Raw genomic sequence first — 23254 nt, forward strand, 5'->3', positions numbered from 1 at the left:
GAAATTTGATCAACATTGACCTGTTTTGCTAGAGAGGCACAAGGACACTTTGTAGGCACTACAAGTGCCTAGATGGTCTCTCCTTATGTAGTAACGTGTTTTATTTTTAGATGTGTGATGGATGGCCAGGGCCATTACCCGGCTGGGATGTTGGCTGGGTGGAAGGACCAAGGGAGCATCCATGTTGGAGTCACTATCTTGCCCAAGACACTAGAGCGCAGCCCCCCTGGGTTGCTACAGCATCATGGATCCCCACGGGGCATGTTTGGAGTTGTAGCTTGGAACAGCCCTGTTGGGCCCTGTGGGTGCTGCCAGGGGGTGCTGCAGGTGCACCTGAGTTCTTGGAGGAAACCACTTTCGCCACACCCGGAAGTTCAGCAGGAAGAAGGTCAAGAAACGAGCACTTCCGGATGAACTATAAAATGAGCCGCCTCACCACTAGTCAGGGATCCAGAGTCGGGAGGTGGAGGACAAAGCTTGCAAAGAGAAGTGGAGGCGATAGAGAGAGAGAAAAAGAAGAAAGGACTTTGTATTTTATCTTTGGTGTTTTGTACTGTGCTGTGTAGCGGGTTGGTCACAAGAATTTTTTTTAAGTGAGGCTCCTGCCTGCCATCGGCCAGGAAGTGCCATCTGGGATGCCACTTGTGGACCACCAGGGCGCGTACCACTCCCCAAATCAACTACACAGCACATTGTCTTGGGTAAGATAGTGACTCCAACATGGCCTTTCCCTTGGTCCTTCCACCCAGCCGGAGTCCCAGCCATCCGTTACAGATGTTATACAATTTGAACTGTCAACCACAGTAAAACCAGTTTGCAAATAGCAGAGCCAACCCTATCTGTTTTAAACTCTTCCTCTTTTGATCCTCAATCCATTTTTTTTTTCCTCTGCTCATCCCCGCCAGGCTACGTGAGTGGAGTAAATGTGACCACACTTAGAAAGAGTGGTAGAGATTTTATGGATTGTATTTAACATTCAGAAGAGGCTTTTGAAAATCAAGTAAAAGTGCTAAAGATCACAATATTGGTCTTTGAATTTAGATTTTTCTTAAATATCAAATTGAATCAAAAGTTTGCATTTCACATTCATCCATAGAGTTTCAATTTTATATATAGATAGAAGGATGAATAGAAAGTATCGTTTTGTTTTAAAAACATAAATATATAGTATGAATAGAAGAAACTAATTGTCCCAATTTCAGTGAGTGAGGAGAGACAAAGATCTGGGAAAAGGCGTTTTAGCCTTGATCATGAGCCAGAGTGGGGGGGTAGTATCAGGGGATTCAAACCAGTGACAAATTTATCCAAGCATGAATGCTCAATGACAACGTTTACATCTGTTTTATTGTGAATAAAGTGTTCACAAAAGGCACTTTAACCTAGAAGGTTCTTTTTACTATATATTAGTATCTAAATGGTTAGCCTTGACTTGCATGTACTTCCTGCTATACTTGGCAGTTTCACATTCAATCAGCACAGAAAACCACAAATATGAAGGGGGACCCAAAAATAACCGGAATTTTGTTGTTGTTAGGTTGGTACTTGTAGTACGTGGTTGGGCCGCTAGGGCGATCTAGTTACACTCCTCACAAGTCAGTCTGCCAAGTGCCATCAGTCTGGAAGGGTGTGCTTGTGTTCAGTGAATTTTTTTGTAAAAGTAGGTTGCGCAACAGTGTGAGAAGGAAACGCCCTGATTTGTGGGAGTCGGCCGATTGGTTCTTTCATCATGACAACGCTCCATCTCACACTGCTCTCAGCATTCGCCAATTTTTGGCAAGAAACGGTATGACAACCCTGAACCACCCACCCTACTCACCGGATTTAGCTCCGTGTGATTTCTTTTTGTTCCCTCGGATGAAAAAAGACTTGAAAGGAAGGCGTTTTGCTGACGTCGAAGAGGTAAAACAAGAAACGACCAGAGCATTAATGGGCATTACTTCAGACAAATTTAAAAAATGTTTCGAACAATGGAACAAACGGTTAGATAAGTGTATTTCCACCAATGGAGAGTACTTTGAAGGAGACTAATGGTAGTTTGTACAGAAAATTAAATTAAACACGTTTTAAAAATATTTCCGGTTATTTTTGGGTCCCCCCTCGTACAATGCAAAAATACCTCATCAACAGCTTTGATACTTTACCAGGGTCTAAAAGTGGCTCTCTTAGGAGGCGCTCCTGCCGGGTTTCACAGACGCCTCGATCCATCTTCGGATTGCTTCCCTCAAAAGAGATACACTTCAGGATACCCTAGCAAAAGTCAAGAGCTGCCGCACGGGGCTACTCTCACCGAGTTTTTCTCACCAGATAGCTATATTTGAAAGGGGGCTACACAATCTTACAGACGCCATGGGCTTGCTTGAAAGCTTTCCCTTGCTAGGTCACATTGGGCTGTAGTCGAATTGCTACTTTAATTAAAGAGCACAACCTGAACAAACGTAGCTTTATATTAACACTCATCACTCACTGGGACCAGCAGACCCCCGTGACCCTGTGTTAGGATATAACGGGTTGGATAAAGACTGACTGACAGTCATTGCTAAACGTCAGTAAAGAACAAGACGGCTTCAGTGAGTTCATTTTGTTCCAATCATCCTCTTTAATAAAACCCCTGTGTGCGTCCAGTGTCCATGTGTGTGTGTCTTCTGGTGAAGTGCGCATGCACAAGGCACGGTGCGATGCTTCAAAGGCCGACTGATACGTCACACAAGACAGAGAGGGCGGGACCTATAAAATATCGCGCGGCAGATCCAATTGGATTTCGGTAATTGAGGTAAGACCTAAAACAGAAAACACGAAAAATCCAATCGGGTACTGAGACGCGGAGACCAGCTTCCCCATTGTTGTGCAAGTGTTCACTCTGAGGATGTCAGATTTGCGATTACGAAGCTTGGCCCGGTAAAGTGTAAAGTAAAAGTAGATTTATTTTCGCGCACATTACATCAGTTACTGGGGAGAATCTGCTGATTGCCCACTGTTGAGACAGAAAATTAAACGCAAATTACGGACAGCAAAGCCAGTATTACTGTCAGAGAAAATTACAGGCATTTTACGGAAAAAATTTAATGAGGTAAAAGGTCTCTTGCCATTTAATATAGACTGTTCCTACTAATGTTTATGGACTACTGTTCTAGCGCCCGTTATTGTAACGGGCTTAATGTCTACTTGTTATGTAATATTTATCTCCAGAAATAACAGGCATAAATGTTAGATATTGAAACATAAAACCTGAACGATTCAAATTAGTGTCACACAGCAAGCATTATTTTAGCCAGTTTAGCTTTTGTATTCTTTGTCTTCTTCAGCTTGATGCTTATGAGCATCGGGATGGTAGATGACAAAAACAGTTGTCGCCTCTCTTTTTGGCAGTTATGATGTCTGTCTAGAAGTGCTTTAACACTAGAATTACCAGAGCCTACGAAAAAACTCGTAAATCCGTCCCACCTTAAATTGCGTCTTAAAGCCGTTTGCACATCTCCGCCAGAGTCTTTTGTCATCTAAATGTGATGATAAACACAAGCTACTAGCAGCCAGCTATTCCATCCCCCCACCGACTTAGAATGAACTCCTAGCTCATGCCTTGCCTTGATTTGATTATTTGGGATTGAAGTGGAGTTTTACAGTGGAAATAATTCGAGCGTTATTTGGAATACACGCATTTCATGTGTGTTCCGTTTCTACAGTATAGTAGGCTGTGCAAACACATTTTTAAAACAGAAACGTTTTTCATATTCTAATAGTAAATGACAAAATGTAGGCATAAACTATATAACGTATGAAGCCTGAAGTCCATATATCAAAGAAACACTTTCACAAAAGGTACAAATAAGAGAACACGTGCGCTTTTCTTCAAAAATATAACTGCACAAAAAAAAAAACCCCGTTAGCATGCCACATTGACACTCTTACTACTACTGCCGCGGTGGCGTAATGGTATCAGCTCCTGACTGGGGATCAGAGGGTGGCGAGTTCGATCCCGCACGGCTCCACTTCGAGAAGTGAACTGCTCTTATTCTTACAATTTTAGAATAACAACATAAATTTGATTTCAGTCTGTAACAGCCGGTGTAACTTATGATACTGGTAAAGGTTAGCTTTTTTTTTTTTTTTTTTTTAATTCACTTTTCATTCTCGCAGTCGATGCATACTAACGCCCCCCACCCCCCCCCCCCCCCCCCCAAAGGGTTCTGACACATAAACGCTGGCGAAGCTGCCTTCCTTCGTATCTCACCGTCACTTGATTTTCTTTTATTCAGTGTTATTGAGTGTTCCTGCCAGTCCCCACATGTTGCTGTATGCTGTTTCTTTTGTACTCCAGGACATGCAGAGGAGAGAATGATTTCACATTATTTATGCTGTTTTCACATAAAGACTGCAGTATACTCGTGATTGCATTCTCGTACCAATGCACTTTTTCCATCAGCTTTTCCTGTAAGAAGCAATGTACTCACTTCTCTCTATGCTGTGGTTTCTATTACACACCTGAAAGAGACAATATATGTGAAAACTTCATCGCACTAATGCAATATTATTTGAAAACGAACAGCGTCAGATCAGGTGTGTAATTCTAGTGTTAAAATCCTTTACATTTATTGTGTCTTGCTGACTCTATTATATTACATAAGTCAAAACGTTTGGGACAACTGATATGCTCCCATGGTCTGGTTGACTGTAAATTAAGTTGCTTTTGGCTAAACATGAAATACTTTGAAATCTTAAAGTCCCAAGCTCCCCTTTCACATATTCTTATATACTGGTTACTTTATCTAAGTTTCAACATATACATTCTAAAGAAAAAAAAAACACACTTTTTAGAAGAGTGGATTTGGATCCGTTGATTGTATAACCGGACACAGTCTCAGAGGAGATAAGTAAGTTCAGCATGTGTGGAAAGTCAGAATGACCATAAAATCTGAGCAAGGTTATGCCATGAGTGCCAATGGGCCAGTAATCTGAAGCTGGCAGCATGCGCACCTAAAACACATTTCTGCTCGCAAAGTCTGTATCTTGTATTATGTGCCATTCTTTGAAGCTGAGATTATAATATTTTTCTCAGCACTTTTCACTTGTGATGGATGATCTTCTAGTACAGCACAGATCAACTGGCCATTTGTAAGATGATTGACAATTTTACGGTAGGAGGCACAAACCATCCAGTTTTGGTCTTTTGCACCACTACTTGTCGGCACTCAGAATTTATTGGAGAGGGAATCATATCCATGGTTTCTTTACTGCTTCAATTGGTCTTTGGACTCTGGATCGATGTGGGTCATCAGTTAATCATCCATGGTGAAAGTATAATCTTATTAAAAGTGTTGATGAAGTTGCTACTTGCATTATCTTCTTATCTGTAGAGAATGTTTGGAGTCTCTCAGTTCTTGGATCTTCAATCTCTGGCCCATCATTGAGAGGAAAATCTTCACCTTATCCTTGATAATTTCTGCAGGAGTTTCTTTTTTGATATAATAATCCAGTATTCCATTTGCTATATTTTCCACAGAGTTCCTCACCTGTTAACTTGCAGCTATGTTTAGGTAATAAAATATCAGTTGTAGAGATGCATGATTATGCAGTTATTCATTGTTAAGGAAATACTGTACAGCAGCATATTACATTTACATGCATGAAGCCTATTACCTTCCTGGTCATGATTATGATTAGGATTTATTTACTATTCCTCATAATAATTTTAGAGCTCATTCTTAAAAATATTAATCAATACCTTTTCTCTTTTTTAAGGTGCAGCAAGTTGTTGGCCGTCTGGTTTCCCCTAGTGCAGTTGGCAGTCGGAAAAAAGTCTCTGTCGTTCCTTTAAATCTGTCACAGGGATCTCACCAAAGCAGAGAGGCGATGCCAGCTGCACAAGAAAGGGAAAGTGCCCGGGCAGAACAGACAGTAATGCATAGCACCATGCAGAGTGGGCATCATATTGTGCCTTTAGAACAAAGAATTCAGCAGCATGGTCATCCTCCACATCAAGCTGTTGTGCTGGCAAACGGACAGCCCCTATTGGTTCCTCTAGATCATGTTCCTCAGATGCACAGTTCCGGAATACAGCAGAGCAATGTTTTAAATACAGTAGCAGAACCAATATTTTCTAAAGAAACACAGCCTCCACCAACACCATCTGTTTCTGAAAAGTCTAGTGGAACTGATACTACTGACAATCGTGGGCCAACAGGATCAGCTCCTGCCCCACCTCACCCCTCTCACTTTATGAAGGGAGCCATTATTCAGCTGGCCACAGGGGAACTTAAACGAGTAGAAGATTTGCAGACTCAAGATTTTGTGCGCAGTGCAGAGGTAAGCAATGGCCTTAAAATTGACTCCAGCATAGTAATGGATATACGCAAGAGCCAACAGAAGCCCGGCCTGGTAGCCCTACAATTCACGGTTGGTGAACAGCAGAATAAAGTGACCATTGATGTTCCTCCAGAGCACCCGTTCTTTGTTTTTGGCCAGGGATGGTCCTCTTGCAGCCCTGACAGGACAGTGCAGCTGTATGGGCTATCCTGCCATCAACTACAACTGGGAGATGTCTGTGTATCACTCACTTTGCAACAGCAGTCGCAGGCAAGGACCATAGCCGTCAACAGTGTTGGTGATGCAGTAACTGGTAGCTCCCAGACTAGCGGTCCTCCCGAATCTCAGCAAGTGAGAACCGTAGATCAGTATCACACAGAGAGAACTTGTATTGAAAGGCAGGGCGAGGCTGAAGCAATGCAAGTGGAACGGGGAGTAGAGGAATCACTCCAGTCAAAAAGGACATTGTCAGACCAGGCCAAAGGTCAGACGAATTATTATTTGCACACTGAGAATCTCCCAGGAACAAGAGTAGGGACGGCTGTGTCAACAAGTGTGTCTCGGCAACACTGGCCAGCACCCAATTTCCAAAGATATGGGATCAAAAATGAGGAGAGGGTCAGTCCTTCATCTGGCCCTTCTAGGCCTTCTTTTATCCCTCAGGAGGTCAAGTTGTCCATTGAGGGGCGTTCTAATGCAGGAAAGTAGCAGCAGAATGAGATTGTTCAAGGAAGGAGAATGAGTGTGGAACCTCAGAATGCTAGAGAATAATTTGCACAGTAAGGAGGATTCAGTCCTCTTCTTGTTAACATTAATCCAATTAACTTAGTGGATTCCAGTTCAGGTCCTTTGGACTATTACATTAATGGGTTTCCATCAAGCAGGGGCTTTTAAAACTGGCATTAATAACACGATATCCTGAAGTAAGGTCTCAGACACAGCATGCTTGTGTAACAGAGTGAGTCGGTGTGCTAAATGACTGAACTTGGGAGCCACTTCTCTAATACCCCCCATATATTATGGGAAATCATTACACTCATCTGATTTTCAGGGAGTATGAACTTTAACATCAAAATATTATAACATACAAATGTTTATTAACCTTTTCTGCACTGTTTGACAAGCTTATTATCGTCAGTTGTAAAGAATCAATGTTCCTAAACGTATTAGTATAGTCAAAAAGAAAGGGATGCTGGGAAAGAAAGTTCTGGAGTTTATTATCCCAGCCTTGTTTTTTTTTTTTTTTAGCACGTTGAGAATCAGGGGCCCTCCTCAATTTCATGAACCTTTTGAAATGATACTACTAGTGATGGGACAAGGACAAAAATTATGTATGTGTTTATTTATATTTATCATCAGAAATGTCCAGGTATGAAGACGACTACTCATGTAACATTAATTTACCAAAAAATCAATGCAGAACCTTTAAAAGGTCAAAATATGCTTTGGTTTAAAAATGCAAAACCAAATGTTTTTAAAACATAATGAAGGTTTATCAGCTTTTAACAAAATTACAATTGACTGTTACATTTAATGTGCCCCACCGTACGTTGTTGACGTTTGCATCACACTAATCTGCATTCCTGTTCTAACTATGATCAGCGCTGCCTCTTTTTCATAAATTTAGCTCCATATTAACCTTGGTGCTCCACTTCACCATTTCAAAACTCCTTACCTTCAGCACTTGAGTGAATACAGCATAGAATCGTAAAGTCACCATGACAGATCTAGACAAAGTGTTGTGTGAGCCATGCAAATACAAAACATATCGCATCATCTTCTCACCTTTCAAAAAAGTTGCCTTCTTTTGATGTGTTTTCATTGACGACACCATGCGGCTGTCTCTATTGAGATGCAAAATATTGAAGTGGCAAAACGTTCACACCTTTCTACTGTCTTCACCCAAACTGAGTGCCGTTCCTTTCCTTTTGGAGGATAGTGGGGATTCTCCAAATAAACCCAGCCCAGTGTCTACGTTTGTTTAGTCGATTGAACCCGAGGTTTCTCAGGCCTGCCTTTGTATGAAAGAATAAAGTCCGACTCCGTATTTTCAGTTTTAGAATGAAAGTCCAGTAATCCCAATGGGACAAAAAAAAGGAAATGAACCAGGAAAAGCAGCTCGGTCATCTTCCAAGGTGACTTCTTTCTGTTACTGTGTACCTACAGAAGACTTACTTTCTTAAAGTCAGGAGGTTCTCAATTGCCTTAATGTTTTTTATCAGGGTCACGTCATTTTTTCCTTAGCCAGATTCTTCCAGTTTGTTTTTTTCCCCCCAAACATAGTTCTCATTGTAATCTGTGACTGTCCAGTATTGTAGCAGATGCCTTTATTACTCTTATCTACACGACAGCCTCATTGGCACTGCAACCACAAAAGACATCCTGCAGTGACGGCCTAAAGAAAGAGAAGCACTGTGGGACCAGATTTGGGCCACGTGGACGGTGAGTTGACACCATCCCATTACTTTTGCTGCGGTCACCTCTCCTTTTTGTAGACTGGTGTGGTAAACAGTTGGTTACCAGTGATATCTGACCAGGCTTTTGATTCAAGGATGCCAGACATTTAATCCTAATAGTTGCTGATAAGCAAAAAATTACTTTGTGACCTTCAGTGATTAATCTACTGGTACTTTTGGTGTTATGCGAATTTACTGACTTGACCAATTTATTCACAGTCTCCAGGTAGCAGTCGCATCGGTTTTGCTTTTATTCTCCATTAGACCAGGAACACTTTTCTTAATACATGTTACTGTGTTTAATGGAATACATCCGTCATTGATACGTAGCTGTTGAATGATTGTCGTGTGTTACAGAGAGTTGCACCATCTTACTGTATACTGTACGCACACATTTTTAACCCTGTTTGCCTAACCATCTTCTAATACAAAGACAACCATTCTACTTCTAAGCACTCACTGGCGTTCTTCCAGCTGTCTCTCTGGCTTAGCCCTTGCAGCATAATTAGGAAAGGCCAACTGAAACGTTCATAATGGTCAAGGATATTGTGACTGTGTCTTGTTTTACTTACTCAGATTTGGGGGAAAAGTTTACTTTGAGAAGAAAAGAAAAATAACGTAAGTCATACACAGGGATTGGTCTGTTGGGAGGTGTTTGCACGTAAAGGTCTACTGTCATTTGGTGTTTGTTTGTGAGTTCGTTGTGCTCTGCTAAATTGTTCTCCTGCAGGATAACTTTTACTTCTGTGCCTTTCCGCAAACACATGCTGGAAAACTGCTGTATGTACTTTAAAATGCATTCATAGAGTGGGAAATGAGCTAGAAGCAATATTCATATATTCATATATAATAATCATGGCAGAGATGGAGGGGATGCTTCAGTCCAAAGCTCTAAAGAATGTGCAGCTTGAGTGGCAATAATAAACAGTCGTACACTGCTCCGGAAATCATTTCATTTCAAGTTTTGCTTAATTTGAAGGCCCATTTCAAGTATATTCTTCAGAATTCTTGATACTAAAAAAATAAATTGTTCAGAAGACCCCGAGCATTTGTTTCTGTTTAAAATTTATATTAAGACACAATGGAGGGCCTGTTAGTGCAAAGTCTATTCATTTGCCCTTTTGACTTGGCGTCACTACTGCAGCCTCCACAAAAAGTGTGAAGGAAATTCAAGCAATTGTGAAATTTTAGCAGTGGTGAAATGATTTTATTTATTTTATGTTTATATTGTCTCCTGGATCCCAGAGTGAAGAAATATATGCAGCGTCTGCAATAAGAAGCCTCAAACCTAAGAGTTTTGAAATGTGAGGGAACTTTGTAATACACTGCAGTAAAATGAATGGGGGTGACTGGAACGTAAAAGATGACAAAAGTCACAGAGCAGAGTGGGACCATCTGTGAGAGGCTCTTCAGAGCGGGTAACCTTTCAGAGCCTCGATCTTCTCCAGTATTAGACGACTTGAAATGACACAGTGCATTCTGTATTTTCTATACTGTAAAAGTGATTTGATGGCCCGGTGTGTTTACTTCCGATTCAAATGACCTGTTTATATGCGCAGTAGTTTAATAAAAGCAGGTATCCCTCCTTAAACAGCAATGTGGAATTGTTGCTTGTACGGTAACGTCATGTAGGAATCCTCATTCCAAGTCATTGCTGATTCAGGGCTTCTACTTGGAGCAATATGTAGACGTGGGGGGGGGGATCAGTCAGCCTGAGACAAAAAGAGCTGAGGCTTTAGATAGAGAGCACCACTGTAATACAAGACCAGAAGACAGACAGACACAGAAGATTCTCGGTCCCTCAGTTGATTTGTGTGCTGCTCTGCTGTTGCCTGAACAGGGTAACTGCTCTCCGTCTTACTCCATCTTGAATTTACCTTTTTCCAGGCAAACATATGTATTTGTGCCGTTTTACCAGTCAGCACTTTTGATCCCTGCCTATAACAATATACTTTAAAATCTCAGAAAGGTTTAGAATTGAAATATTCAGAAGACAAACCTTTTTTAGTGCGTAACAATTCACAGCAATCCCTTTTCAGCTTCAACTATTTTGTCTCTTTTGGTATCTCCTTCTGGTCTGCTTTTTATACATTCGTTGTCCGCTAAATCCAGGGCCGGATTAAGAGCTTTGGGGGCCCGTAGCACATTTCAAATTTGGGGGCCCTTTTGGTCTGCATCATCTCAAGTTTAGATTCTGAACAGTTCAAACCGGACTAAATAATTACTTTACTCTCGATTATAATAAGAATCTTACGAATTTTATGTGTTGGGCCCCTAAAGTTTTGTTGTGTAACAAATTGACAGTTTAAAAACGTAAAGATAATATTTTTAAAGACCAGTTTTTCAATGCTACACTTTTTCATTAAATATTGGGTCCACCATTTGGGGGCCCCCGAAATTGCGGGGCCCGTAGCATATGCTACATGTGCCTATTGGTTAATCCGGCACTGGTTAAATCCAATGTCATACTGTACTTTTGGAAAATCTCATCAGAAACATCCCCCCCTGCTCTCCAAGCGTGGTTTTAACACTGTGGCCCTCTTCAAAACTAAAAACCAGGTGCACATTCAGTTGTGTGCCTCTTATTTGGTGAATACGTGGCCCCACAACTCTGCACAAGCCTCACTAGTATTGGACGCTGGCCGTGCTCATGTCCTGGGTGGGCATTTCTAGTTGCTAAACTTTGCCCTGCCTGAAGTGCTGTAAGGTTTTAGGAATCTCTGCCGTTGTCCTTTAAATGGATAGCTCTTGTCCTCTCCTTTATTAGTCTGTTAAATGTCAGCTAAGGCCGTTAATGGCAATGCGTGCTGTAAATATGTAGGCAGTTAGGGCTGAAAGAAGGGAGTCGGACATTTAGACCCCGAGTGTATTTCCCTTTCCTGCTGAATCTCCTCTCTTGTTGTACACTCAAATTGAGCTTTAAATGAAAAGTTTACTCTGATCACTGCAAGAGCCCTCTGTATTGTTTCTTATCCAGTACTTACAGGGTGGGCCATTTATATGGATACACCTTAATAAAATGGGAATGGTTGGTGATATTAACTTCCTGTTTGTGGCACATTAGAATATGTGAGGGGGGAAACTTTTCAAGATGGGTGGTGACCATGGTAGCCATTTTGAAGTCGGCCATTTTGGATCCAACTTTTGTTTTTTCAATAGGAAGAGGGTCATGTGACACATCAACCTTATTGGGAATTTCACAAGAAAAACAATGGTGTGCTTGGTTTTAACGTAACTTTATTCTTTCATGAGTTATTTACAAGTTTCTGACCACTTATAAAATGTGTTCAATGTGTCAGGTCTGAGCATTCCTAGATGAACAGTTTCCTGGAAAGTGGATTGGTCGTCGTGGGCCAGTTGAATGGCCCCCAAGGTCTCCCGATCTGACCCCCTTAGACTTTTATCTTTGGGGTCATCTGAAGGCAATTGTCTATGCTGTGAAGATACGAGATGTGCAGCACCTGAAACTACGGATACTGGAAGCCTGTGCTAGCATTTCTCCTGCGGTGTTGCTATCAGTGTGTGAAGAGTGGGAGAAGAGGGTTGCATTGACAATCCAACACAGTGGGCAGCACATTGAACACATTTTATAAGTGGTCAGAAACTTGTAAATAACTCATGAAAGAATAAAGTTACGTTAAAACCAAGCACACCATTGTTTTTCTTGTGAAATTCCCAATAAGGTTGATGTGTCACATGACCCTCTTCCTATTGAAAAAACAAAAGTTGGATCCAAAATGGCCGACTTCAAAATGGCCACCATGGTCACCACCCATCTTGAAAAGTTTTCCCCCTCACATATACTAATGTGCCACAAACAGGAAGTTAATATCACCCACCATTCCCATTTTATTAAGGTGTATCCATATAAATGGCCCACCCTGTATTTTGTAAAGATGTCAGGGTTACCTCCGAGACAATCGCATACGAAATCAGAAAATGGTCAATTTAGATTTTGTAGATGAATACCTCGTCGGTGGTCTTTCATGTAGACGAACGCAATCCATCACATAAGACCACCAGTAAAGGATTGTCGAGAGGATGCAGCAGTCGCCATTTTTACCAGCCTGTTTAAATGAACTCTTTTCAAAATGATTGTTTAAAAAAACGGAGCATCTGTAAAAATAACAAAAAATGTAAAAATAGGGTGAGAGTTTGCAGTCACCTGGCAGCACACGTTCACAGTTGTCCTTCTGCTGTGAATTGCAGGAGTTCTACCGACTGGCCGGTGGTCTCACAGGAGCTGCACGGTCAGGCGTTTGGTTGTCTGTGTTTGGTGAGGTTGGAAGAAAAAGGGCACGATAAGCACAGTCACTAAATGAGAAACAACCATCTGACTTCATCAGCCTCTCCAAAATTGAAACACTACAGGCGCAGGGTCTACTGTGTGGTGGCAACCAGCATTTGAGAGACAGAAGCAAACCACTGTGGGGACAAAACCCGGCAGGTGTAACGCATTGTGGGCCCGGGAACAATCGCACCGCTAGCAGTCCGACGCGTCTCATGGAATCTGCCTTGCAGTTCTTGTGCACAGTCCTTTGCTGAAGTGCTCGGTCACCCTGTCTGTTGAGACCCCCATAGTGTTTCACTGAATTGGTTTACCAAGAAGCTGGCACACTGGATGTTGGCTTGTTGTTCCAAAGTCGATTATTTTTCACTTGGCCAATATGTTCTGCACATCTTTCTTTCAACCTCATTAAACAATTTCTGCACGCGTGTTAGCAAGTGAACACTTGGCACCCTGCACACCTCGATACCGTCACGTGACACAGCAGTCTGAGGGCTTACAGTCCCAGCAGCGCCACACACTGGTGTGCAGAGGAACGGGAAACGTCAAGAGAGACCGCCATGGCCTCCGGAGAGTGGGGGGAAAATGTGCATACAGTTCATCTGATGAAGACCAAGCACTTTACCTTTTTTATTTTATATATATATATATAATATGTGCGTGTGTGTATATATACATATATTTGGTGTATGTGTGTGTATTTGTTTTTAATTAAAAGCGGCATGCTGGACCTGCTGCTTAGTCTGAGCTGAGAATCAGCCCAGTGTGTTAGGACTTCAGTACGACACTGAAAACTAAAACTTGTCAGCTTTAATGTCACTGGAGCAGTTCTGTTAAATAAAGAGTCGCGTTAAGTCAGGCTGGAGACAGTAAAGATCAGGGGCACCGATTTGTGCTGTTTCTCCGTTTATGTACCACGTCTTTATTAGGCTTTTAACACTTTATTAAAATGTTTATATTACTACTTTCAGAGTCAAAGTATAAAAAAATGTTTTATTCACCTGCTTGTTTTGTTTTTTTTTAAAAATCTTTTAATGTTCTTTTAGACTGTAGCAAAAATGACTGTCATTCTTAAATATATCTGTACACTTCACATGTTGAGAAGCAGCAGTTCCACCACAAGTTTTTATTTATTTATTTGTTTGTTTCACTTCCCTCACTTTGTCTCGAATGTGGAGGTGGGCGCCCAGCTTCCCGCCCTGTTGAGATCCAGGCGGGCGGGCGGGCGGACGGTAACGGCAGCGCCTGACTGTACGGACAGATCATTTTCTTGACGTGTAAATAAATTGCAGTAACCTTTCTGATAAAACTCCTTGAAAACTTAAGCTTGCATGTTGACTTTTAAAAGAAAAACGTTTCATAAGGAAGTTGTTCAGTTGCTGTTATAATTGTGTGCGACTCCTGCTTGCTTTCCCCCCCAAGACGTATTATATTAACGTCACCCTGCCCATCACTACCAGGTGCTTTCTTAGAAATCAAACAAACAGAAACAGACGCCGTTACGCGTTACAGAAGGCCAGGCGAATGTGCAGTGTTCTTGATTTACGTCCAATGGCAATGAAAAGCTGCCTTTACGGTCTACTGATTGCTAGTAAAGTGCCAGTGTGGCTCTCCGAGTGACCCGTCAGCGACACCTAACAACAGCATTGATGGCTCCTTGATTTTCTGGTGCACATTTCAGCCCTGAGTCCTGATTGAGAGCTGGATGGCATTTTTTTTTTTTTTAAATGGCTCGACCTTGTGGATCCTGCATTGTGGCCGATGCTGCCAGGATAGGCTCCAGCCCAGCAGCTCTGAAATGAATTCTGGAATGCTGTATGTTACGAGGCTTTGTTGGCCCTTTTTGTTCATTCTGGTTTTTAATTGTGATTTTCTTTACAGCCTTGTTAGGATACTTCAGGGTTTTAGCTTACAGATATCATTATGTGCATGACGGAAGATTCTCAAAGCAGATAGCTGCTGGTCATTTCTTTACAGGCAGGACTTGCAAACATTTGAATGTTGAGGTGGTTAGAGAATGTCATGAGGCCTCGAGTCACGCCAGCCAGTTATTTTGTTTCGTTTCCCCCAGTCTGGCCACCCAACTCATAGTAACTTGTGAAACCGCGCAATCACAAAAACTTGTCATTAAAGTGTTGCTCAACCTGTAATGTAAGGAAAAGCCCCAATGCCTTCTACACCCACCGAGGCAGTAATGACGTCTGTGAGGGCAGGAACATGGAGGGTCCACTTGAACCCGCTCGCTGCCTCACGCCTAGGAGACTCCGGTTTAGCATTCTGTCAAACAAGGCTCGTTACGTGTGTTCTTCAGATCGTGTCAGTATTGCCTTAAACACAACTAAGTAAAGAAAGCAGCGGGATTTTATCCAAAATGTGCAACATTATACGCTAGGAACGCTTTCGAGCTGTTCCTTATACGCAGGTGGCTGTGTTCCTGTATTCCTTACAAAGTGTGCCACCCATCCGTTGACTGCTTCGTGTAAGATGGCAATCACAAGGGTATTCTAAAAGGAGGAGCGACATTACAGAGATTTGTGAGTGTGTTCTCTCCCAGTCAGTATGATATCCAGAGCTCGAGCAGGACGTCCCGAAGGAGACCACAGCAAGATCTGAAGTGACAGGTGAAGAAAGCAATCACCTGGAGCGCGATGAAGCATTCAGGGCCAGTTTAAAAGAGACGCTGGGTCCTGGAAGTGTCACCATCGCAAAAAGATGTGCCAGAACGCTTCTCTGCCTTGTCATGTTTGGCGCAGGTAGTTCAGTAGCAGCTTTAGTTGGAAGAGACATTGATCTAATAATTCACAGCAGGTCAAAGAAAAGACAAATCATGTATTGCTGTTTTAAAGGTGGCATGAAAGCCTGGGCGTCGGGCGCAGTGGACCTCCCACCAAATGAACTGCAGCACCGCTGTGTGAAATGCTGTGAAAAGGCAGCTAGCGAAGGGCGAACGACCCCAGCCTTTACCTTGGAAGTGAGGCCACGGGAAACTCTTCAGATGTAGCATTATGTTCATTTCTACTTTTGGCACTGTTCAATTTTGTAAGACAAATATGCAATTTCTATATAATATCAAATCAATATAATCCAGGTTGGATAAATATGTATAGTGAAAAATTAATATCTACTGGCTGTACCGATTTGTATTAACTCTTATCTGAAGCCTTAGTTGTCTACCCAAGTGCTCCCTTTACTGGAACATAGAATAACCGTACACCTACCTGAACTTTCAGAAGCATTAAAAAAAATATATATTTTGTTGCATTTTTTTTGTTTGTATCTGTTTTGAATAAAGAATTAGATTTGTACTGTATTATTTGTATCTTTTTGTGAACTACTTTGCTGTCTGCCACCCCCCACTGCTTAATTATGTGTACTTTATGACACAAAGATATTGTATTTTTATTGTTACAGCTAACTTCTTATGGAACATTGCATTTATCATGTTGGTTAAGTAAACAGTATAATATATACAGCACAATAAGCCTTGTGTTTGCAGTCATTTGGGCGTCTGGCTCACTCACGGGGTGTCTCCTCTTAATGGTGCTGAACTGGACTACATGATGGCCAGTGTGGGCTGCCGCTTCATCCAAAACACTTTTAGGTTGTCGACTCATGAACAGGCCCGACAGCTGAGAACGCTGCACAAAACATAAATGGAATTTCATTTGCAGTACACGATTGTCTTAATAAGTAAGCCGCTGGATTCCATAAACAGGTCAAAATGTCTCCGTGCAGCAGTTGGTCCTGTTGGTATTGACATTACATTTTCAGAAACAAGCTGAACAAAGGCATTTGTCCACATACCTGAGCAACATTGCCCATGATGATGGATTCCCCCCCAGTACAACAGAATTTCTCTTACTAATCTGAACTGCCACGGACCACAACTTAGCACAAATGGAGGTGCAATTTTATCACCAACAAGCTAAGACAACCAGAGATGGGAGAGCCCCAAAATTAGCAAGGACTTAAATACTAGCATTGTTTATTGTAACATTCTAGAATTGCTTTCATCCCCAAATGCATATGGGCACAAACGCTTCAAAATGACCACAGAGATGTCGTTTCTGCCTTTTTAGCTTCTTTAAGCTACGCCTGCAATGAAAACATGAAATTCACATCAGGCAGTCAGAGGACAGATTAGGCTTTACTACGAGATCAGCCGCAAAACTGCTCAGCACTCGGTGAAAGGAATCAAATACAACTGGAGAGGACGGATTTCTAATGTTATTGGAGACGGTGATTTCTTTCTTCAGAGTTTCTTATGACCTTAAAGGATAGGTTTGGTGTTTTTCATGTGTGTGTGTTAATGAGGCAAACATGCCTGGAGCAGTGGTAATGGTGGGAATCACAAGTGATGAAAGGGGGCCCAGCAGAGAGACAGGCGACGAGGTGAATAGGAAAGTCAGACATCTTGTAAAAATGGCAGATTTTCACAAAAGCCTTTAAACACAAACAACAGGAATACACCGTTTTCCAATATGGGTGCAGTCTCAACAGCAGACATATTCAGGATCTTTTGCAGTGGTAGCCCAGAGACCCCAAGTGCATTCCCATGGCAAATTCATGTATATCATGATTATGGGAAAAAATAAAATTCAATTTGAAAAATACCAAACTCATCCTTTAAGTACAAATGACCAAGCAACTGAGACTACAGCCAGCAAACTCAAATCTCAAAGATCAGTAATGGCTGTCGTCCATTCCAGATTTCTTACACATCAATGTGCAGCATAAAGTATTAGTGCTTCTAACTGAAGACCCATCTACCATTCCACATTGCGGTTTTTACAATTATCGTACACCCAAGAGTGAGAGTTCATATACTGTGGCTGTGTTCAAAATAATAGCAGTCTGACACCACTCACCTCATCAATCACTGGTTTTGGTGCAAATGCTACATTTCTACATGGCAAATAATTTACTAGTAGGTGTAGTAGAGGAATAGAAAACCAGCAGTCATGATACGCATGCTGCCGATTCTGTGGAGTTGAACCATTACTTGTTTAAAATAACAGCAGTGAGGTCATTCATGAACAAACAGGAGTCAATTATGGCCCTTACTGAAGGAAAGAAGGCAGCAAGTGTTGTACACGCTGGTTCTTGTGTGTCTCTCTCTGAAAATCTGAGTAAAATTGGTCATTCCAGATATTTTTCAGAAGAACAGCGTACAGTAATCCCTCCTCCATCGCGGGGGTTGCGTTCCAGAGCCACCCGCGAAATAAGAAAATCCACGAAGTAGAAACCATATGTTTATATGGTTATTTTTATATTGTCATGCTTGGGTCACAGATTTGCGCAGAAACACAGGAGGTTGTAGAGAGACAGGAACGTTATTCAAACACTGCAAACAAACATTTGTCTCTTTTTCAAAAGTTTAAACTGTGCTCCTTGACAAGACAGAGATGACAGTTCCGTCTCACAATTAAAAGAATGCAAACATATCTTCCTCTTCAAAGGAGCAAATAAATCAATATGTCTGTTTGTTTTTAAGTATGCTAAGCACCGCGGCACAAAGCTGTTGAAGGCGGCAGCTCACACCCCCTCAGTCAGGAGCAGAGAGAGACAGATAAAAAAATCAATACGTGCCCTTTGAGCTTTTAAGTATACGAAGCACCGTGCAGCATACTTAAAAGCTGCACACAGAAGGTAGCAAAGTGAAGATAATCTTTCAGCATTTTTAGACGAGCGTCCGTATCGTCTAGGTGTGCAAACAGCCCCCTGCTCACACCCCCTACGTCAGGATCACAGATAGTCAGCGCAAGAGACAGAGAAAAGTAAGCTGGGTAGCTTCTCAGCCATCTGCCAATAGCATCCCTTGTATGAAATCAACTGGGCAAACCAACTGAGGAAGCATGTACCAGAAATTAAAAGACCCATTGTCCTCAAAAACCCGCGAAGCAGCGAAAAATCCGCGATATATATTTAAATATGCTTACATATAAAATCCGCGATGGAGTGAAGCCGCGAAGGGCGATATAGCGAGGGATTACTGTACTTTGATTAAAAAGTTGATCAGAGAGGGGAAAACATAAAAGATCACAAATGCTAAAATGGCAACCAAAACCTGAAAGATGTGGAAGAAAATGGAAAACTACCATTTGAATGGATCAAAGAATCACCAAAATGGCAAAGACTCGGTCAGTGATCAGCTCCAGGAAGATCAAAGGTGGTCTAAAGTTACCTGCGAGTACCGTTACCATTAGAAGACGCCTATGTGAAGCCAGGCTATCAGCAAGAAGCCCCCACGAAGTCCCATTGTTGAAAAAAAGTGCTGAAGGGGTTACAATGTGCCAAAGAACACATCGACTGGCCTAAAGTGAAATGGCACAACATTTTGTGGACTGATGAAACCAAGATTGATCTTTTTGGGTCTAGGGGCCACAGACAGTTTGTCAGATGACCCCCAAACACTGAATTCAAGCCACAGTACACTGTGAAGCCAATGATGCAAGAATCATGATATGGGGAGGATTCTCAAACTAAGGTGTTGGGCCTGTTTATCACATACCAGGGATCATGGATGAGTTTGAATATCTCATAATACTTGGCGAAGAGGTACGTTGCCTTGTGCCAAAGAGGAAATGCCCTTCAAAATGGTGTTTTTAACAAGACAACGACCCCAAACACACCAGTTATTAAGCAACATCTTGATTCCAGACCAACAAGATCTGACGTTATGGAGGTGGCCAGCCCAATCCTCAGACCTTAATCTAATAGAAAAACTTGTGGGGGTGCCATCAACAATGCTGTTTCTGAGGTAAACCCTTGCAAGACGTCCACAAGGAATTGTGAATGTTGTCCCAGTCATCCTGGGCTGATGCCAGGGGGCCGGAAGTTCAGATGTGAAGCGGTTCTCAGAAACCGTTGTTATACAACTAAATATTAGTTCAGCGATTCAAAGGAAAGCAAAATCTTGAAACATTTTTCAGTTTATAACAGTGAATGTGAGTTTGTAAAGAAGAATGCAGGCACTGCTATTTTTTTTGATCAGCCTAATATTCCATTTTCTTCACTTCTGTAAAGGAACAACACATTTGATATTTTTCTTCTTCATGTTTTGATTTTGAATAGAAGGTTGCAGTGTTCCCAATGCATGGAAAATAAAAGCTATTATATGGATTTTGAGCTTTATTCACCTTTTTAAACACACTGCACACAACTGCAGTATATGAAAACTGGTTTTAATACATACACACACTCACTCCCCAGACTCTCCTGTCTGCATCCTTAGCCCACAAACCTGAAGCTACTGGCTGGCCCAGTTACCCAGTGGCTCAGGACGCCTCTCCTACCAGTGATGCTGGGATGGAGATTGTCTTTACTGTCGAATGACTCCTTTAAAGAAGAGTGGCATCCTCCTTTGTCAGTACAACCGCTCTTGGTATTTGGCACACGTATTGGACCAAGATCTCTGTGCTTCATTTGAACACCTCTTTGAGAAAAACACACTAAAAGACATTCTCTTTCGAGTCCCATCAGTTTTATTCAATTGAACTTTTATTTTTGAGTCTAATTTAGGGGCGGAGTGGTGGCTCTGAGGCTAAGGGTCTGCGCTGGTATCCAGAAGGTTTGCCGGTTCGAATCTCCGTCACTGCCAAGAGATCCTACTCTGCTGGGCCCTTGAGGCAAGACCCCTTAACCTGTAATTGACCCCTGCGCTCTGACCCCAAGGGGTATGCGAAAACTAACAAATTCCTAATACAAGAAATTGTATAAGGTGAAATAAAGAACAAAAAAAAAAAATCACTACACGTTTAAGACCGTACTCTGTGTGCAATACACTTTTGAGATATGAGATAAAGCAGGTTCATCCAAATGGACAGGAATTCATAGTAACCCCAATGTCACTCTCTGCACCCACTGACAAAGCTGATGTATCTTACAACCTGATATCTAAACGTTTTAAACCACAGAGGACATCATTTGCTAAGTTGCTTCATAATACCAGTGCTCTTTGAGTCCAGCTGCACTGTCCTCTTGACTTTTGCACAAGGTCAGCACCTTCTGAAGTGACCTCCTCTTATTCTAAATACTCGTAATGTTAATCAATCACAGAGCTCCCCTTTTAGAGAACATCTCAAATAAAAGTCTAATGACTTGGGGGACAATGTAAGGCATTCCGCGCGAACCAGTAAATCAATCAGTAAGTAGAACGTGTTTTTGTCCACACTCAGCATAATTGTTCACTGGGCATTTCAGGCTTATTTATGAACCACATCTGTATGCAGATATCAAAACCAACTGGGAACTCAGCATTTACCAGCATTTTAGCAGTGAGCACTGAAATAGCAAGAAATGTGTTGCTTTTTTTTTATTTATTTTTTTTTATTTGTTATGATGTTGGTTGTGATAAGTTATGTTAGACTTTGGAGTCAATACAACTTTGCACTATAAAATACTGTACAGACAAAAAAATTGCAAAAAAGTTGTTTCCCTGTACTTCATTAAATGCAGAGCTGACTTGTACACTGCTTAATGGAAAAGGACAGAATCTGTAAGTTCAGCATTATGACTTCTTGTACCGCATTTTATTAAAGTTCTGAATAAAAATCTCCAAATTTGGATAGCCGATAAGCATACACAGATACCAAAAGGTACCGGACCCCACCACTTAATATATATAGTATAAAAAAAAAACCTTTTTAAAGTTACAGAACAGTTGAGCATCATGTTTACATTATGATGAATAAGTGAGTCTCTCTCTCTCTGTGTGTCAAACTATGTTAGACATTATTATAATTTCAGGTTCTAATTCTTTAATATTTTTGATACACAATAACATCTATGGAAAACCTACGTTTTTTCTATAACCCGTTTAGCTTTCAACTAAACTAGCCAAAGATTTACCAAAAAAAAGTGCAGCACCATGTAACATGTGCAGTGTCATTACAGGTATTAAAATACACCTAATGATATTCAGAAAATGCTTTATTTATACTACAGTTGCCATAAAAAAAGGTCAATTTGGCTTGAGCTCAAAGCACATTTGGCACCACAATACCTGACATTATATATTAAATCCCCTTCACGGCATTTTAACAAATATTTTTATAGAATTTTTCTGTGTAGTCAGTAAGATCATTTACCAGTCTCGCATTTAAAAAGAATTTCAATCTGAATAGCATAACAAGCATGCACATCTTCACCAGCCTGTAGCTGAATGTCAGGTGTAGGAAAACTGAAAAAAAAAATAGTAGTCATAAAATAATTGATACTTGAAGTCTGTATTACTGGCGAGTGTAGAGTTCAGCTAGGTCAGATGTGATGAAAACTCAAAACAAACCATGAGGTAGCACAAACAAAAAACAAACAAACAAACAAACATGTACAACCATAACCAAAAGCTCGTAGTGAGCTACAGCCATACGGCCACTAGGGTGTGAGAGGTTTAATAAATGAATAACGGTGGCAGGGAATTCATTACAAGTGCAGGCAACAGCCCATACCTTGGTTTCCATTTACTGATTTTTGTATGAATGGCTCATTTAGAGATCATATCTTAGCTGCACTGGACACAACAGCAGGAACCCAAATGAAAATGGACACTAGGCGCCATCACACATCCAGCCGATAATCACTCATACTGGACCAATTAATTCTGCATGCACATCTTTAGGATGCAGAAGGGCACCACAATACCTGGAGAAAAACCTATGAGAACACGAGTGCAAACTCCACACAGCTACTAGGGGGGGAGAATTCATTCAAGACACAGGAGGTATGAGGCAGCAGCACAAACCAGTGTGCGACAGTAGCCCTTAGCTTGAAGGGGTTTTGGAATAGTCAAATACCAAACAAGTCATTAATCTGTTGATTACCATTTCACAATAGATATATTTATATATAAAAAAAAACAAAACCTAACAGTGCATGTGACACTGACATCAAATGAAACTTTTCAATTCCAGAAAGCCACAACAATGTTACATTTGTAGAATTAGGACGTTGTAAGTAGTTCATCCTCTTTATATTTATCACATGTCCAATTTCTCATATTTGACAACAAATTATGAGAAATTGCTTGCTGTTTTAGATGCAACATCCAAACCCTGAAAACAGTATTTTTGTTGTTGATTTTGTAAAAATGAAAAAAGTGAAGTAGGCTAATAGCTACTGTTAAAATATGTCAATCACACCATTAAAGTTAATTAAAAAGAGCAGCCTATGGAAACGAGTGACAAGAGACTATAGCCTCCGCTCAAGAAGA

The 23254-nt window shown here is 41.3% G+C and overlaps 1 protein-coding gene across 1 annotated transcript in view; it reads left to right on the plus strand.

Annotated features, from left to right (window-relative positions):
- Nucleotides 1-12403, plus strand: part of atxn1l (ataxin 1-like) — a 47783-nt gene extending 35380 nt beyond the window's left edge. Inside the window, exon 3 of the mRNA XM_028809773.2 lies at nt 5737-12403. Within this exon, the coding sequence (XP_028665606.1) occupies nt 5737-7008 (1272 nt within the window). The 3' untranslated portion in view covers nt 7009-12403. The remainder of the gene's footprint in view (nt 1-5736) is intronic.
- The last annotated feature ends 10851 nt before the right edge of the window (nt 12404-23254 follow it).

Source organism: Erpetoichthys calabaricus, chromosome 9 (genome assembly GCF_900747795.2).
Source record: "Erpetoichthys calabaricus chromosome 9, fErpCal1.3, whole genome shotgun sequence".
NCBI lineage: Eukaryota > Metazoa > Chordata > Cladistia > Polypteriformes > Polypteridae > Erpetoichthys > Erpetoichthys calabaricus.